This window comes from Dermacentor albipictus, chromosome 2 (genome assembly GCF_038994185.2).
Source record: "Dermacentor albipictus isolate Rhodes 1998 colony chromosome 2, USDA_Dalb.pri_finalv2, whole genome shotgun sequence".
Lineage (NCBI taxonomy): Eukaryota > Metazoa > Arthropoda > Arachnida > Ixodida > Ixodidae > Dermacentor > Dermacentor albipictus.
Genome location: NC_091822.1, coordinates 1,617,749 through 1,636,570, shown reverse-complemented (window position 1 = coordinate 1,636,570; position 18,822 = coordinate 1,617,749). Strand labels below are relative to the sequence as shown.

Here is an 18,822-nt window from a genome sequence, read left to right as displayed (position 1 = left end):
CTTGAGAATACCGGATTTTTTTTTGCCTTTCGTGCTGAACACGGATGCATCACATTATGCTACCGGTGCAGTTCTATACCAGAAGCCATCCAAACAAGCTGATCAAATCAAACACTACGTCGTGGGGTACTACAGCTATACCCTGAAACCCGCCGAAATCAATTACTGTACCACAGAAAAGGAAGCTCTGGCCGTCTTAAAAGCTGTGCAATACTTTCGTACTTACCTGGAAGGTGCCAAATTCATACTTTTCACGGACCATCAAGCACTGACTCAACTTCTGAGCATGGCCCAGCCAAGAGGCCGCATTGCTAGATGGGTGAACTATCTGCAACAATTTGATTTCGTAATTTCGCACCGTCCTGGCCCACTCCTCACTGACGCTGACGCACTATCAAGATTACTCGTACAGGAATCAAGCAATAATCCAGAGACAATCAATCATATTAAGCTATGGGAAGGTACAGAAGAGCTCCAGTTTATCAATGGAAGGTATCACGTACCCACCAACTATGATTCCAAGGATTCTTCATCTATACCACGACATCCCTGAATCGGGTGGACATGATGGCTTCTGGCGCACTTATAAGAAATTGCTCATGAGATTCACATGGCCGGGCATGAAAAACGACATCAGCCATTACATCCGCACATGCCACCTCTGCCAGGTGAACAAAGTTAAATTCAAGCAATCGACAGACGTTATGACAAACCCTGAATATTCAAGCGTCCCGTTCGAAGTAATTCATTTGGACTTCGCGGAGCTCAAAAAGAAGGGGGAAGGAGTCAAGCGAACGCAAGCTTTCTTGCTCTCCATAGATGAGTGCACAAGGACGATTGCGGCTAAAGCTGGCAAAGAAGACGCAAACAGCGTAATAGACCTGCTCAAAGCTGAATGTTTTAAACACACAAAGACGCTCGTCTGCGACAACGGGCCGGCTTTCCGGAGTGCCAAGTTATCAGAGTGGGCACAGGAGCACGGCATAATGATAAAGTATTCTTCTCCATACCACCCGGCAGCAAACGGCCTAGCGTAACGTGCCATACGAGGCATCAAACAGTATCTGAAGATGTATCCAGACTTTGCCGGTGGCTGGAAGTGCTGTCTCGAGGCCGCTGTGAAACATCACAACAGATCATACACCACGGGTTTAGGCTGCAGCCCTCATTTTGTAACTTCGGGTACAGCGCCCATACTTCCTGCAGATCGTGAGCTAGGTCTCCTAGAGAACCTCGAACTTGCGGAAGTAAGGAAAACTGTCAAAGAACAGGAGGTCTACAAGCGCCGCATGAAGCGAAACTTTGATAAAAGGCACAGTAGCGAGATACCGGACATACAGCCTGGAGACTATGCCCTTGTAAGGAAAGGAGCTGTGCCCTCAAATTCAAAATTTTGCGGACCATTTCAAGTTATTAAGACTGCATGCCAGCATGGAATATTGAAGAATGTCTGGTACGCCGGAGCCTCGGGCCAAACGGAGTGCGCCGCTATTGAAAACATATTCAAGTATTACCCCAGGAGGTGTAATTAAAAGAAATCCGGAAGAGTGAAGCGGTCTGCGCTGGACGCATGAAAGAAGACGAAGGAATGGGCAAGGGGAGAAGTGAGAAGGAAGAAGTAGGAATAAAATGGCGGACGACACCCGTCTCACTTAGATTATGTCATTTCTGTTGCCGTTCTAGTTATGAACGCTACAAAGTACCCAATGGACCACAGATATCCAGTGGATATCCGATTTAGATCCGAACGTCCACGTCCGGAAAACAATATCCGTGGTACGAACAGGGGACCTAGTTCTTGGGACGTAACATAATGTCCGCATACTTTGATACGGTGGACGTCCAGAGGATGTTTGTTTATGGATTGACCAGCGGTGTACGTCCCCCGGATGTCCGCCTAGGAATGCCTTGCAACGTCCATTGATTTATGCCCTGGACATAAGCATGCACAGATGCGAAGCTACAGGCGATGGTTACGATGATTTAATTCAATATTTATATCTCCCAAATCGAGCTATATATATATACCGCCGCCATAATATTAATCTCCTAGGTAGAACACTCGGGAAAAGACGAAATTCGCTGATTCACTAATTTTTTATTTAAGAACCCGGACTTTGAACACGGGCTAAAGAAAATCTGACCTAGCACTTGCGTGCGGATTTTTACCTTCATGTGCGGCCTCGCGCACCGTCCACAGTGTGGAGTACAAGGGCATCATTCTATAAAAAATAGTATGCTATAGTCCACGCGTTTATTCTGTTCTGTTCTGAGCAAATGAATGTTTGTATTGTTAACAAAACCGATGTTCCTGTTCTATTCACCAAGCCGTACCGTCGTACTAGAACTGTTTTTCATTCTATTTCAGCAACATGAATTATGCGCATTTGTATTCTGCTCAAACTACTAAAATTTTTTGAAGGTATTTTGAATATTTAATAGGCTTTGTGGCATTTCGGTTTCAGTAGTTTACGTTACTCTTTTGTAATATGCACCTTCAATCGTCATAGTCATCAATGTGTGTGAAAAGCGACGAACGTGCCCCATTCGTGCCCCGTAACGTGCGCGCCGATTCGCTGGCTTCTGCGGGTGCCGTGGCGCGTTTTATATTATTGAATGCAGGTGCCTTTCTCGCGCGCCTTTCAAGTGACGCACTGCGACCTTGCACTTTGGAAACGCGGTGAGAGATCTTTTGTTCCGTGCGTGTGATCCGAGGGCCAGTTTCTGCGCGGGTTGTACCGACTCTCTTCACAAAGTGCGGTTAGGGCTATTGTTAGTAAGCCTATTGCGTACAAGTGAAACTGCTTTGTTCTCGCTTCCTACGGAATGTCGCGACCACCCGACAGGCGTGCTTGCGAGAAGGCAAGCAGGGAGACAAGGAAAGTTATTAATGTTTTTGCGAAAGAAGGAGTTCAGGGGGGTTGTGAAAGTAGCCGGCATGACTCGGAGCAAATAGCATTTGTTCAACCTCTCGAGGCACCACGTGACAGCGGTGGGAACAGCTTAGAAAACTTAAATCGCTCAATCGCGGGATTTGAAGAGCATTGTTACGAAGACCTCACGTCCGTAGACGCAGATGACAGGGAACAGTGGGCAGAAGTCAATCTTGAGTCTGGTAGTAGTGAAAGTGATAGTGAAGAGCGCACAAGCGTACATGACGGACTGCAGGATTCCTTGCGTGAATGGGCAAACGAATATGGTATCAAAAGAAGGGCGTTAACAGCTTTGCTGAAGACGCTAAGGACACAGGGGGGACTTCATCAGTTACCGGAGGATGGTCGTACACTTATGCAGACCCCTCGAAAAAACCTGGATGAATTTCCCATTTGTGCTTTGGCGCCAGGAAAGTATTGTCATTTCGGACTTGCTGTGGGTCTTCAGCGTTCATTGTCTCATGTAGAAAAGCTGCCAGCTGTAATTCCACTCTCATTTAATGTAGATGGCCTCCCCTTGTCAAAGAGCTCCAAAATGCAACTGTGGCCCATACAGTGCTTACCCCGTGGTTGCGGCAATGTGCCCCCATTTGTTGTGGGTGCGTTTGCTGGACAGTCTAAGCCATCCTCGTCTAATGATTTCCTGAGGCCTTTTGTTCGAGAGCTGCAAACTTTGCTTGTGCAAGGTGTGAATATCAATGGCGACACTGTTCAGGTGACAGTTGCCTCGGTCATCTGTGATGCTCCAGCGCGAGCTTTCGTTACTATGACAAAAGGCCATGGAGGGTACAGTGGTTGCGCAAAGTGTACAGTCGAGGGATCTTACATCAATGGAAAAGTAGTATTTTGCGACATGGACTGTCCGTTACGAACGGATGAGAGTTTCAGGGAGCAGCATGATGTTGAACATCACAAGGGAGAATCTTGCCTGTTGGACCTGCCCATTGACATTGTAAATGACCTCCCACTTGATTACATGCATCTTGCATTACTGGGTGTCATGCGGAAATTGCTCCAGTTGTGGATTTCTGGACCACTGCGGGTTCGTTTGGGACCTCTGGATAGGCACACATTCAATGAGAAGAGCAAGCTGCTAAATCCTCACATCCCTAGTGAATTTCCCCGTAGGCCACGCGGACTCGATGAGCTCGACCGCTGGAAGGCGGTTGAGTTCCGACTTTTTGTATTCTACACAGGCCCGTTGCTTCTCAAGTTCTGCCTTCGAGATGATCTATACCAGCACTTTTTGCTGCTCCATGCGTCGTTATCTATACTTGCAAACAAGGAGCTGTGTCGTGAGCATGCTGGTTATGCCGATGAGCTCTTGAGATGCTTTGTTTCACATTTCCGCGAATTGTATGGTGACGAGCATGTTTCTTTCAACGTGCACAGCCTCATACATCTTGCTTCTGATGTTAAAATACATGGAGAGCTAGACTCCTTCAGTGCCTTCCCATTTGAGAACAACATGCAGGTGCTCAAGAGGCAGTTGCGCAAGCATGGAAAACCCTTGGAGCAGCTGCGCAACAGGATGGTAGAGAGCCAGTCTTGGACACGCAGACAGACATGGGATGAAATTCCTGTACATTTTAGCCGTCCTCACAGTCGAGGAGAACTGCTGCCGGAATGCTGCCCTCCTGAATATGAAAGGCTGTCATGGGATGCATATACAATTGCATTGTCTAAAAGAGACAACTGCTTTGCACAGGATGGCCATGTTGTTCTGGCAAAAAACATAGCCTATATCAGAGGGTCTAAGCAGCCATGCATAATTGGCCAAGAGTTTCTCATCAAGGAAGATTTCTATTCTTTACCCTTTGAGTCTTCCAGAATGGGCATTTATGTTGTATCAGGGCTATCGGGCCTGAAGCCTTGGTCCCTGCACAACCTCCAAAAAATGGTGAAGCTGCCACTGAATGGAAAGTTTCTGGTTATTCCAGAGCTTCACACAATTTAAAGGCCTAGATTTAGCTAGCATTCGCAGAAACTTCAAATAATATCTGCATATTTATAGAGGTTGGTGTAGTGCAGTTTAATAATCCTGAAGTTTTTGCAGCCCTTAGTGGCTTACCTTACGTAACGTTTAGTTATTTGTGAAACATGCAGTGAAAAGGAGGGTAACAGTGAGCAATGAAAGAAATAAGCCTCAAATAATCCTGTAATTAACCCGTGCACACTCACTGTAGGGCAGTTCATCGCACAGTCCTATTCTGCTCAACCATATTTCCACAGGTTAGTATTGGCAGAATGCTGCCATGTTATGCCTTTATTTTCAAGGTTATTTATTGGCTGTTCATGACAAATGCCTGTCATATGTAGTTTGTGGTCTTGAGCCTGGTGGCTGATTAATGCTTGGCGCAGATAGCTGGTCTATAAGAGTAGCAAAATGAGTGCCAAGGGTAGGACACTTCGACAAAGTAGTAGGATGCCACTAGAAAATTCGCAGGCATAGGATGGAGAGCCAGATCATGTTGGGCAAGGATAATAGGATTTCATTGGGAATGGCCTTTGACTGGCACTAAGATTAAATGGCTTGGTGACACATACCGCTCCCATCACAACTTGCTGCTGGGATAGTTGGTCCATAGGTGCAACGATCCATAATGTGGCTTATTACAGCCGACATTCAAACTAGCCAAAGGGCTTGAAATACTTGAACTTTAGTAAAACGGCTGTCCTTGGCTGCAGCCAACATTTAAAGAAGACATGTCATTATGGTGAAGGCAAGTCCCTTGGGAAAATGCTTTTTCACTGGTTCCAGGCAGAGGCTTCCCTTGTTTCGCCACCACTGAATACTTCTGACGCTTCATTTTTCAGATGGCTTATGTGATCGCTGAGTTCGTTGAGGACAAACAGGTGGAGGTGGTGCCAGTGACCTGGGTGGAGGGTGACAAGTGTGCGTGGCCCGACAACCTCAAAGGCAACAGAGTGACATCCTTAGTAAAGAAATCTGTACCACCAGACACCTTCTGGAAGTGCTACAGCGTAGCAGTGAAAGGGGTATTTGGTATGTATCGTGTACATAAAAGCCTTTTTTGTTCTATACAAATCAGTTGAATGTTGAACTTTTGTTTTAGCAACATATGAACAAGCAAGGGCCAAACTTAATGACAGCCAGTATACATCAGACCTGGGCACAGGATCGGAAATGTCTCAAGGAAGAAGGACAAGGAGGCCACCAGCTCAGTGGTCTGACTCGGATGAGCCTGACACACCACCGCCACCCAAGAAGGCCAAGCAAAGCTCCAGCAAGCAAATTCCAGCTCCACCAAGCAACTTCCCACTAGGTGAATTCAAAATACTTGTTTCTACTACTTATGGTATCCTGACACTTAGCAGTTAAAAAGTAAATTTAATATATTTTGCTTACTGGTGAGTTATTATTTCCCAGGCCTCTCTTCTGCTTCTGCAGTGCAGCAAGACAGCTGTGAAGAGTCTGAAGGTATGTGACTGACATTTTATAGATAGTGCCTCAATGGTAATACAGTGCAAATCTATTTTAGCTTGAGCTTCCTAATCCACAAAGAATAAAGTGCTTCCCCATTGTGTAATATAAGCCATTAATTGAATTGTTCTTGTCACCTGTGAGGGCTTCGACATACGGGCTGACAAATCAAGGAATGGTCATACGTTTCCTTGTTGATTTTGGTTTGTGTTTCATTTTGCATGGCCACCTAACGTCTACTTTTGGCATAAATTCAAACCTAAGCACTTGTGACAGCAGTGTATTATTTCATTTCCAGGTTCACCCGCATTAAAGAACGTACACTTGTGGCTACTGTTTGCTCATAAACAGACTTGCAAGTCATTGTACATGACACATCTATATAGCAATGTAAAGCAAGCGTTCTGGCCAGTTATTTCCTGTTTGAATTTCAGTTTATGCTGTTAGGGTGTTAAACTTCTGTTCAAGTGAGAAGTAGGCTCTTGGCAGCTATGTTGATAAACCAGCATGATTTAGTTTTGAATTGGATAATGGGTCATGTCATATAGTTAGCTGACTTGCTTCATTATTTATTATGTACATTGAATGTTTTAATGCTAAAGCTTGAGGTTACCTTCTTACAATTCATTTGCAAACTGTCTTGATGTATTAGAGGAGCGATTTGCATAGCTATGCGCAGGTGTGAAATTACACCTTTAGAATGTAAAAAAGAAACTGTTCTGGGCATGAGGTTGCAGGCTCAATTTTGAGCTGCAATATGATTTGGAGCGGGATGCATAAACACATGCATTGCGCATTGGGTGCACATTACAGGACCCTAGGTGGCCCAAGTTCAGAAAACATACTTCAGTGCCTTTGATAGATGGTATGTAGCTTTGGGACATAAAACACCATGAAAAGAAAGAAATGAGTTTATAAAATTGAAATGTCCATGGTGTGTTGCAAGCAAATTGTGAACTCACTAAAACTTTACATCATGCCTGTAAAGTGACCACAGAGAATGCAAGTCAATGCACTGATGAGTTGGTATGCCAACCTATGATATTGAACATGTAAACAAAATGCAGACTGCAACTGCAATCATTTGCTTAGCACTCTTGCATTTTGGAGCATCCTATGGAATGTCTACCATATATGTGTATCAATAACATGACATATGTTCACTATAGCTATGCATTCACAGGTTCACTGCAATCATTCTCTGCAGATGTGAATGACATGCCGCAAGGTGGTGCAGGTGGCCCTAGTTCACACAGTGCAGATGGCTCCAGATCATACACTGCAGGTGGCTCTAGCTCACACAGTGAGTTTTGATAAATCTTGCTTTTACTTTTTTTTCAGTGAAGGGCTATAATTTTTAATGTGGCAGTTCTGTCATATGTTTAACTTCATGTGTATGTAAGCCAAAAAAGTTTCTAAGATGTATCTGTGGCTTGTTCCTAACTTCACAACTGGAATGCACTTTGCAGCTGCTAGCGACAACCTGGAGATGAGCAGTTCTGGTAGAATGTTAAATGGGCTGGGGTCCCACAATGTGACAGCCTTTGATATTAGTGCAAAGTACAAGCATGCATTAAATGCTCACTATTCTTTACTGTGCAGGTGACCAACGGACTTGTGTACCCTCAGGTTCCCCTGACGAACTTTCAAACAATAGTAAGCTTTCATTGTACTATAATACTTCACTACAAAATTTTTTTAAGTTGTGAATGTACTTTAACGTGTGATGGCATTACTTACATAAACTTGCAAATACGCAGTTTTTTTTCACTGTGTGCCTAAACGCCCATTGCATGAACACTGTTTTGTTGTTGTTTTGTTGTTGTTTTGTTTTGAGTCTTGCTCTGAAGTTCGTGTAGTAGCGCATACCTGCAGTCACAAAAGCTTCAAAGGCAATGTGTGCGTGTTCAGACTGTTGTAAAGAGGCTATTTATTGAGACCCCTGTTTCAAATCTATGTTGTTCCATGGCCTCAAGCCATTCAAAGGAAGGGTGCATCTGTCTCATTAGGTTCAATGTAGCAGGCATGGTGCAAAGCATTATAAATTCGTTATATGTTGCAACTTGATTGTGCCTTATTTTGTATTGCTGATGTGTGAGAAGCTGCCAGTTTCTAGGACAATGCAATGTTCTTTGTTTCAGAATAAATTGCTAGCAGTTAGAAAATTGTCTGATATTTTAGTAGCACATCAAAATGTTTTTATGAAAGGGCATTTCTTTACCTAAAGTGTACTAATCAAAGCCACTCTTACATTCCAACATACCTTGCAAAAATAATTGCCTGTAATCTGTGATGAGAAAAAAAAATGGCCTATGAAATGCCTACCTGGTTTGGTTCCTGACTGCCACATTTCCTTCCTTTTGTGTTTGAAGGCTTCAAGAAGCATGTGCTCCGACTGCTCAACATCGTACGTTTTACGCAACAACACCATGGGGATTTGCTTGAGAAGTTGTGCAACATGTATGCAAAGCAGCCTCTTGGTGGAACTGATCCACTCATCGAGTGCCCCTTCCGCAGCTTGGAAGATTTTATGGCTTTTGATGAAAGCCTGGACAAAGAGAAGACTGCGAGTTTGGTACGTAGTTTTCCTGAATTTAGCATAGACAATAGAGAGCACTTGAATGCAAAAAAAAAAAGATATATATTCAGTGGTGTACGCCCCTGTTGCTTGTAGTTACAACTGCATGCTGTTGCATGAAACAGGTCAGTGTATATGAGGTTAGTGTAGCTGTACAGAAATAATCTTGCGAACATAACTTGCACAGGGACAATGCATGCTGCAATTGCCGAATGTATGCTTAAGAATGAGATTTCTGTGTCTGTACTGAAAACCATTTGCAGTTACGACTAATGTGTGCTGAATGACTTAAAGTATGCACGACAGTATGCGCCAACATAAACCCTACTTGAGATAAGCCCAATGCACAAAATACTTACTGACAAGGTTGCATTTTACAAATATCTTCCAGCAACTTCTGAGCTTAGATACACTTGAATTCATAATTATGAGCTATTGCTTTGTTGGAATGCTAAAATTTCTACCAGCAAAGGAAGAACATCTCTACATATCTGAAATTAAAATCTGTCACACCCCTCCATTACAGCGCTGGTATTCTTCATTGCACTATTCTACCATCTACTCTGTAAAGCTGATGTCTTGGAACACAGCTACACAGTGAACTGATCACAGGTGGTCTGATTGACCTTATCCAGGTGGTTTCAAAGGGGAAGAAGTGCAAAAACATTCATGTACCTTATGCTAGGTGCACATTAAAGGACCCCAGATGGTCAAAATTAACCTGGAGTCCCCCACTACGGTGTGCCATATAATCATCGTGGTTTTGGCACATAACACTCCAGAATTTAGTTATTTTTTACCCCTGTGTCTTTAGAGTTGCATCTTCCAATTGGCAATTTTTCTTGAAAATTGCTTGGGGAATATGCAGACCTTAAGCCCTGACATGTCGCTTAGCTGCATCAACTGTGTCATCCTACCTATGGCATGGTATTGTTGATTAGGTGTGAGCTGATGCATATGCATAATGCTCTGCATAGAAATGTGGCTACATTAGTGGAAAGTAGCAAACAGGAAGCCGCTGACCAGTCTCTGCCACTGTGGCAGTTGTGTAATAGCCTGATTGTGCAGTGGAATGGTTTCAGCAGCTATTCTTGGCAGAGTGCAAAGAAGACACACCTAGTCTTCTGCACCACAAGGCCATGTTAATGAATACGTAACTTCTTATAGGTCTCTTTGCTTGGAGTTGCTGTATGCTGAAGAAAATAACACTAAGACTTGCTGTTTCTATGGCATGAGAGTGCTGCATGACAGCTTCTTTTGTGAACATGTTTGCCAACGATGCCATGCAGCAGGCGTTTTCCAACTGGTATAGCCATACATTTAGTTTTCATTTTCTGTGATCGCACACATTTACTCGAAATCTGTTTTTTGCAGGTTCACGAGTTCACAGACCTTGGAGGGAGGAATGCCAGTGCAGCGACAAAGCGTATTCTTGCGTACACCCTTCATGATGACCTGGCCACACTTTTTTCGTGGGTTGGCCGAAAGGGGAAACTTAGTTTCTCTAGTCTGAAGACTACAGCTGCAATTATTGGTGAGTTGAAACTTCTCTTTATATCTTTTAATGAGTACGAGCACTAGGATGAACTTAATTTATGCTTTCGATAGACAGCTATTAAGCCTTTTATTACACCTTGGTTTAGTGCAAACAGTTCAATATAGTACACACCAAGCGCAGTGTGGCTTTGGGTCATCTACAGCAGCACTGCTGCTGCACCAGGTCCTCGTATATCGCTGGCTACTGGGAAGCGATTCATATGAGTGGACACGATGTTAGCGAAGGCTGGTGGTGTTGAGCAATCACCTTTGCTGCCACACAAGTCCTTTTATTCCAGTGCACTGAGCTATTGTAATGATAGCTTTTGGGTGTGTTGTCGATCACCTGGTGGTGGCTGATGAAAATAATATAGTGTCTAGCATGAGGTATTTTAGTAAGGATTAGTTGCATTCTGCTCTCTATTTTGCTACCTAGTCTATAGTTGTCAGTAAGTCTAAAAGATATCACCAGCGTTGCTTGTTGGGATTTCATTAGAGCTTTTCAAGTTCCATTTCTTACACAGTGAAGTCTGCCTTTTATGTGTTTTGTTCTTTTTATGCATTTTTCTTAAAGGGAAGCTTTCGCTCGGGTGCTGCTATCTAACTACATGGAAAAGCAGAAATCATTTTTCTCGCAGTCACTGCAATGAAATTCATGAAGTTACCTTTAAAGGAAAAAGTTAAATTCATGGCGTCAAATGTTTTACAAGAATCCTAAATTTTACAAAATTTGAACTAAACTGTGAAGTTCATAACTGTATCTCAGCAATTCATTTTATTGCAATTCTGTAAGCTGGACCTAACGGTACGCCTAAATCAGACAAAATTGTTACATTTCACATCGATCTCAAATATACTACCTATTAGTGAATAGGACATTTCCAAAACCCGTGTAGACATTCTAACAAGTTCATGTAAGCTGCTGCAAATTTCTCCCTCAACTTTGTCTGCTTTAGGTGATCTATGTAAAATAAAATTTACTGAAATGCGATATGTCTGATGCAGAGTTATATATTTGTAAAGCTTTTTTTAAATCTTTGTAAAAAATTACACCCTAAATCAAAATTTTGCTTCCAGCAGTGACTAGACCTTAATTTTCTCTCGCAAATTCAATAAATCCCATACAAAACAGTCTAGGTGCTGCTTCATAGGTGTTTCTTCACAGCATTAGAGTTGGGCCCGAGCTATAGCTTCGTATGTACAGTTGTGCATAAAGGACATGGACACACAAAAAAACAATGGGACGTACAAGGCGCATACGATACCTTAGTGAAGTAAAGCTTCATCTTAACATCCCAAGGTATATTTGCTATTCTCACCATTAGTGGGAACTTTCTTATTTCAGTTGCTGCAAGACGGATGACAGAAGGCAGCACTAACGATATTGAAGACACCATCAAATCGTGGCTAAGGCATGCTCCAGAAAGGGCCGGTAGCCATAAGAAGCCAAGCGCTGAGGTCTGCCTGCCTCAAGGTATGCTTTTACCCCACTGATTTTCAGCAGCTTGAGAGGCGGTGCCGCATGTTGATTTCTTTAATCGCAGAATGTGCCCTTTACTATCCGAATATTCACTTGATAACATTCCTTAGAGAAGAGCGAGTTGTAAGCGTGATTAAAAAATGTTGGTTGACTTCCGGCTAACTTTCGAAGAACATGCTTCAAGCATCGTTAATGCATTCTACAGAAAGTTAGGCCTTATATCAAAGATGACCGTACTTGTATAATGATCGCACTTTTTTGTCAAAAAAATTTATGCAAATTCAGGGGTGCAATTCAGGTTAAATTTCCCACGAAAAGAATTCTTTTTTTCATCCCGCATTTGCTGCGGGATGACAAGCAGGCAGCTGCTGCTGTCAGTTCGGGACATCAAAACAAAAATGGTGGCCGGCGGAGGAAGCTGAACGGGATTATTTTTCTTCTTGTGAGTACATTAACGTGCATTGAAACAGTTTCTTCCGTATCAGTAATGAATAATATCGTTAATATCGGCAAGTTTGCGACAGTAGCGTAGCCATGTCCAATTTGAGAGGACAGAAACAGAGAGGGGCACGCTTAGCTGCCAGTGACATAGAAACACATGGCGGGCACGCTGTGGAAACTGCAGCATTTGTCTTCACTGCTATCCTAATACGGTACGTTTCTGCTAAGGGTGGGCGAATATCTTAGCTGCGTTACGAGCGTCGGTGTATTAATAGGGTACACTTCTAACGTATCAGTGCAAACGTGACCACTATTGTTGCTACTCGCGATTTGTTGCGTGCCTACGAGTGCATACGAGAAGAATCGAAAGGCGCCGTTTGTGTTGTTGTTGACCAAAACCATCATGAAGCCTACAAATAATAAAGCCGAGACAAGTTTGGTTGTAGCTTTTTTTTTTTTTTTTCCAAGGAAGTGTGGAAAGTGATGAAAGGAATGAAATGAGGCATCTGTTAAGAAAGAGAAAGTTGGGTGTGTGCAGATCACTTGGTATGTCTTCAAGAGTTGTTCACATAGCATTCGACAGATGGTAAGCGCGATCATCGTTAGCTAGACTTGGCACACAACATATCGCTGTGACAAGTTCAGGGTGCGATCATTACACGGGAAAGAAAAAAAATAAAATTTTGACAACAAAATTCAGGGGTGCGATCATTATGCGAGTAAATAGAGTAAAGAGTTTACGAATGTGAGTTGTGTTATTCTCTCGTATTCTTTGTTTGTCCGCTCGAAGCTAAAGTTTAGTTCTGTTGTATGGAACTGTATTAATTTGACTGACTAATGTTGCAAAAATTGTATGTGTTCAGTGATGTTTCATTTGTGTCCTGTACAATCCATTTCTTGGACGCCGTGTATCTTATGCCTACGAGTGTGTACTGCGCATGTATAATATTAGACCCCTACAAATAAGGCGGAAATACCGTGATTACTTCACAAACACTTCTCCTGTCCGCAGTTACTGTGAGCTGTAACGTTATGCATGCCTCGCCCTAAATTGCTTAATCCTAGCATTTTATATGCGAATTCCTCTTGCACCTCTAACGCTATAACAATCTCTTGTAACACAACAAAGTGCCTTGCATCGTGATCTTGATATATTAGCTCTACTATTTGCTCATTATCTGGCTCGTGTATTTGATTAATTCAATTTTTTGTTGCACTTTGTACCGCTGTTGTTTGAGATGTTTTATTTTTTGGTTTTGTGTTCTTTGTGTAACAGAAATGCAACAATATTAAGGCATAATAGCTGTTCTTGGGCACTTTTAGAAAAAAACTCAAAAAATGAAATAAGTAAATTAAGTTACCACTTAGCAACATGAATTCACATCATAATAGTGGCCACAGTGGCTTTCCACTAGAAATGGACATGGGTTTCTCCAACTGAGTTGCATGGCTCAGTTGGAACTGTTTAATACTTAGCTCAAGCTTCTGCATTGTGATCAAGACTGATGTTTTAAAGCAGCCTAAATGTAGGCCAGTATGACTACACTGCTAGTAGTTAACTGGTTTTCTGAATTAAAAATTTACTGTTGTCTGTACTTCATTTATGTATGTGTACATAGTTCAGTCTCTGCTTTTAGAGGAGCCTTCCGTGAATGTAGCTGACATAAAAGACAGCTCTAGTTCAGCATGCATCAGCTGTGATTTTAGGTTAGAAGTGATAAATGGTGTATTAAAGTCAAGCCTGTGCATTTTTTGCATTAAGAATGAAAAGAAAAAGAACTAATAGTTGCGTATTACCTAGGATCATGCTGCAGTCATACTCGTAGCACATAAGCCTAACTTGCTGTGTGGGTGGGACGAACACTCACAGCACTAACAGGTTTATCAAAAAGGGATTGGGAGAGGGATTATGTTGAACATACTTCTTAAATATGCCCTTGCCAACTGCTATCCCAAGTGTACATGAATACAGCAGCTTAGATGATGCACCACAGAGGTTTGGCATGCAGGTTTGATCTCTAAATATGGGTACCACTTCTGCTGTATAAACAGGAAGCTCTCCCATGAGTAACAATCTTCATAGCACAGGTGTACCTGAATGAAGTGAATGTAGGGACGTACACTAGATTAGAACAGAGTGGGAGACCAGTGCGATGCATTATAATGCTGTATGCATGCACGTTTCCTATGAGTGCCACTGCATTTTTGCATCTGATTTGACTGCAAAAGTGCGCTTTGAAAGCTAAAACCAGCTGTCTACAGCATGGCTGGCCCCTTCAGGTTGCCACTCATATGAGCAGGATGTTGATTTTGCAATGGCTTGATCATTATCCACAAAGCAGGCTTGTACTCGTTTGTTTCCCCAAACCTCACATTTTTTTATCATTCTGCTCTTTTACTTTCATGCAGAATAAGTGGAGGCCATTCCATTGTAAAGCACTGCAGCTATGACCTGAAGACTGCACAGGCATCAGAGGCTGCTTGGTTGTGGGCGTGTGCATCTGGTGGAACTTAGGGGATCTGCTGGGCTACGCCAAGGCATGTTTCGTGGACTAGAGGCAGCTACTCAGGGATTTTTTTTTTTTTAACTTTGCACAGTGCAATTGCAGAATTTTTTTTCATGCATTGGAAGGATTCTGCCTGTCATCTGCATTGTCAAATCACTTGCAAAGTCATGCTCTTGCTAGGCTCCATCAATATAGTTTTGTGCAGAATTTGTGTGCGAGAACTTTTTATTGTTTTTGTTTTTTAATGTCATGGCAGTCTTCTGTATTGGTGAAATTGCTACCATTGCAAAGCCATGGTTTTCTGAAATGCTGTTATTCTGCTACTGTACAAAACTTGTGTGCGAAATACTTACATTAGACGCAAGATCTTTTTTACCTCAATATTTCAGAGTATTTCTGTTTGTTCTGTATGTGCATCTACATGTCCACCCATTGTTAGCATAAACACACCAGTGCATGGTTCGTGCACAATGCAGTGCACAAGCGGCAAAAACCACATGCATGTGTGAAATGCTAAGGCAGTGTATTCCGTGGGATCGTTGCCCAGATTTCTCTGCACAGAAGCGGTTGGCTTGCCAGGAATAAATTTGACTGTTTTGCAGTCTTGCTCATCTGCCTGAGACCTAGCTCGCAAGGAGGATCCTGAATCCTTTGCTTGTATCTGTAGGCCACCGTCGTAAGTGGCACATTCACTGTTGCATAAATCCCACGCTTACTGTAGCCCTACTGTGAAGTGTCCACAATCTGTCCTCTTTGCATGGCTGTGAGAATCCCAGCCATTTCCTGTTTCTGAGCGCAAGGAATGAAAAGACTGCGACGCATGCCTTAGTGGCAATTCAGAGGAACCCTCAAAAGACCAAATAAATATGTTAGCTTTTTTATCCTGCAATTGCAGCTTGGACTGACCCCGACATATACGGGCATCACTGAAGCATGCTGTGCATAAGTATAGCAAACAAGCTGCTCCTGTTGCATTATGCTAGTGTCGTGTTCTGCCGTGCTCTATCTGTGAAATGAACACATACTGGCCTATTGTGTGATAACGTCACTGTGGTGTACTATTGTGGAAACACATGCTGGTGTGTTCATGCTACCAGTGGGCTAAACCTTGGACCTTACTGGAAATAGTAAAGGCCAGCCACTCATTGCAAAAAATGCTGGACAGGCCTTTCCCTCTTGCCTTTTTGTGTGCTTGATGGTCTGAGAATCGCCTCCATTGCAAAGACATGCTTTTGTAAGATGCTATTATTTTTCCTTTGTCCAAAGCACTTTTTGTCACTGGATCTTGAGGGTTTTTCTAACCTCTGCCTTTATTATGCATGTTGCTGCCTCTGCAAAGCTACCCCTTCGTGAGACCAATATTGTGCCTGTGTAAAATATTTTGTGAGAGCTTTTTACTTTATATATTTTTTATGTCATGGAAGATTCCTTTTATATTGCTGCTGCTGTAAAGCCATACTTGTGGGACTATTGTTGCGCATATGTATATACTTTTGTGCAAGATACTTTTAGCAAGACCAACTTTTTTTTAATGTTTTGGTCATTTGTGTCCTACACTATGAGCATCTTGCTTATAAAAGCAAGGATGCACTTTATTGAAGTGCTCTTAGTGTGTTTTAGTACAGAACTTTTGTGCAAGATACTTTTATGATATATTTTGTATTATGGGAGGATTCTAGTCACTTTCGTGCATATGTAAGTTGCTTCCAGTGAAGTGTCATTGTTCTTTGTACAAAAGAACTTTTCTGTGAAGTCCGATGGGTACGTCTACAGTTTTACAAGGTAGAAGTGCTACCACAGTCTATATGCAAGTTTAACATCTAGTCATTGAGCCAATGAAACAGCCAGTTTGTTTTTGCATCATGTGCATTGCTGTTGTTGCAAAGATGCCATTATGTGCGTTCTTGCAAGAAAATGTGTGCATAGTCATTGTGCCAGATATTTCTTGTTCTCTTGTACTGTTTGTTTAGTTATGTTTGCGATATCACAGTTCAGGTGCCAATGCAGTCAGTTTATTCTAGTCTTTTTCCTTTATAAAGTGTATGTACATCACTGCATTAAGTTGACAATTCGAATTTTTCTGTGTTAAGGTCACTTCAAGAAGCATCTTTAGTTCTCTTCTGTGCCCCTGTACTGATCTTGTCAATGTCAACATATACTCCTGCTGGCATCTTTTGTGATTTTCAATTTCTTGTGGGTCCTTATGGGCATTTCTTTAATGTGTTCAGGCACAGGTTATGTTTTGCTGTGCCAAGCACACAGGCATGTTCTTACAGTATGCTTTTTAAATAAAGATCCAATGTTTCTGCAGTTTATGCGCAAGTCTATGCCTCAGTTAGGCCATCCTAAAAAGCTGAGCAAGTTTTATTAAAAGGCTTATTACATCATTTGAATTCACATTCATGCAGCTTAATATCTACAACTTTGATGACTATTGGAGTTGATACATAATGCATATTCTGGCTTATTCTGCGCATTTGGAAACTGCACATATACATTTCTGATGCCTGTGTACCAATGGAACTTACATTAAATATGTTGAACGTGCCAGTTTGCAACATGTGCTTCTGCCGTGGATGTTGTGTCCACGTACATTTTCACCTTTGCAACCTGCACCAGTAAGATGGTCCCAGTTCCTTTAGCGGCACTTAATTATTTGTGGATGCAATTTTCACAGTAAAGGAAGTGCAGCATATCCCTGTAACTGGTACATTGGTTCTTAGGTATAGCACAGCTTCTAAAGCATTGAAAAAGCCGCAGTACCAGCAAGGTGACACCCCAACAAAACCGAACAATGGATAAATCCCGGATTTATCATGGATGTCCTCTGTACATCTCGTGGACGTTTCTGTAGTCAATATCCACATTTAAAATCCCACAAATGTCCCTGGGATGTCCATGTCCAGATTGTTTTATCCAGCGGACATTGTTTGGATATTTAGTTTTAAAAACGTCCATTTTTAAGGTCCGACGGATGTCCGAATGTCCGATAAGGGCATACACGGGACGTCCGATTGAACGCCTTTTTTTTTGCACGGGACGGTCCCTCAGATATCCGCCGTATGTAATCTGGATTTGTGGGGATATCCGGTGGATGTCCAAACGTCCGGCGCTAAACGTCCATCGGATGTACTGTGGATTATTTGTGGTCCATTGGGTATATGTGCAATTATGGGTTAACCGTTAGAACATTGGGCCGCTTTGCTGGAAGACGGATTCAATCCTACCAACAGTCACACACTGATTTATAGCCTTATGGGTGTACTTCACCCACTTTGGAGGTGGGTTGAGTGTGCACGATTGCGTCCCAGTGTGCATGAAATTACAAGTTTGTGAGAGGTACAGGTTATAGGAACGTCACTTTGATAAATGAGTATGTGCAAGATTACACATGCATATAGGTGTCACAATCATCAGAACCTATTGCATACTTAGACAGTGAGCAGTGCTATGTTTTAGTCTAGTTTTCTTAATTTACTTACGCTCAATGGCTGGAGAAACATTAGCACATGCAAAGAATCCTCGAAACAGAATTCTGTGACACTCTGCACACGACCTATGCGGCTAGGCACGGGGGAAAGGGGGTGGGTCAAGTGCATAGCTTCACCGCAGCATGGTAGGATGTTTAGTGGTGCAGTCAACGAATAAATTTTTGCCCTACGTGTATGTTTAGTGTGGTCTACCAACTCTGAAACGTCAAAGAAAGAAGTGTGTAGTAACTTTCACATGATTATTTACATTTCTTTCTTTGTGCAGAGAAAAGGCACTTCAAGCAATACGGGTTTACTTTATGGTGGAAGCACTAAAGTACCTAGAACAGCTACTCGTGACCTGAAGCACCCAAACAACAGGGTGATATGAATTTCAATGTGGCAAAGCATGCTGTGTAAGTCTTAGTTTTT

General features: G+C 42.5%; 1 protein-coding gene across 3 annotated transcripts; it reads left to right on the top strand.

The window, feature by feature from the left end:
• The first annotated feature begins 1,756 nt into the window (after positions 1-1,756).
• LOC139046683 (uncharacterized) lies at positions 1,757-17,230 on the top strand. Of its 3 annotated transcripts, none has more exons than XM_070533407.1 (10): positions 1,761-2,680; positions 5,751-5,940; positions 6,011-6,220; positions 6,325-6,375; positions 7,586-7,681; positions 7,981-8,034; positions 8,751-8,953; positions 10,331-10,490; positions 11,838-11,966; positions 14,823-17,230. In XM_070533407.1, exons 2-10 carry the CDS (start codon positions 5,751-5,753, stop codon positions 14,825-14,827), a joined length of 1,098 nt encoding a protein of 365 aa, XP_070389508.1. In that variant the 5' UTR covers positions 1,761-2,680; the 3' UTR covers positions 14,828-17,230. The 3 variants fall into 3 exon arrangements, with proteins under 3 accessions (XP_070389510.1, XP_070389508.1, XP_070389509.1); XM_070533408.1 differs by lacking the exon at positions 1,761-2,680 and adding an exon at positions 2,689-5,165; XM_070533409.1 differs by lacking the exon at positions 6,325-6,375 and having other exon boundaries at positions 1,757-2,680.
• The last annotated feature ends 1,592 nt before the right edge of the window (positions 17,231-18,822 follow it).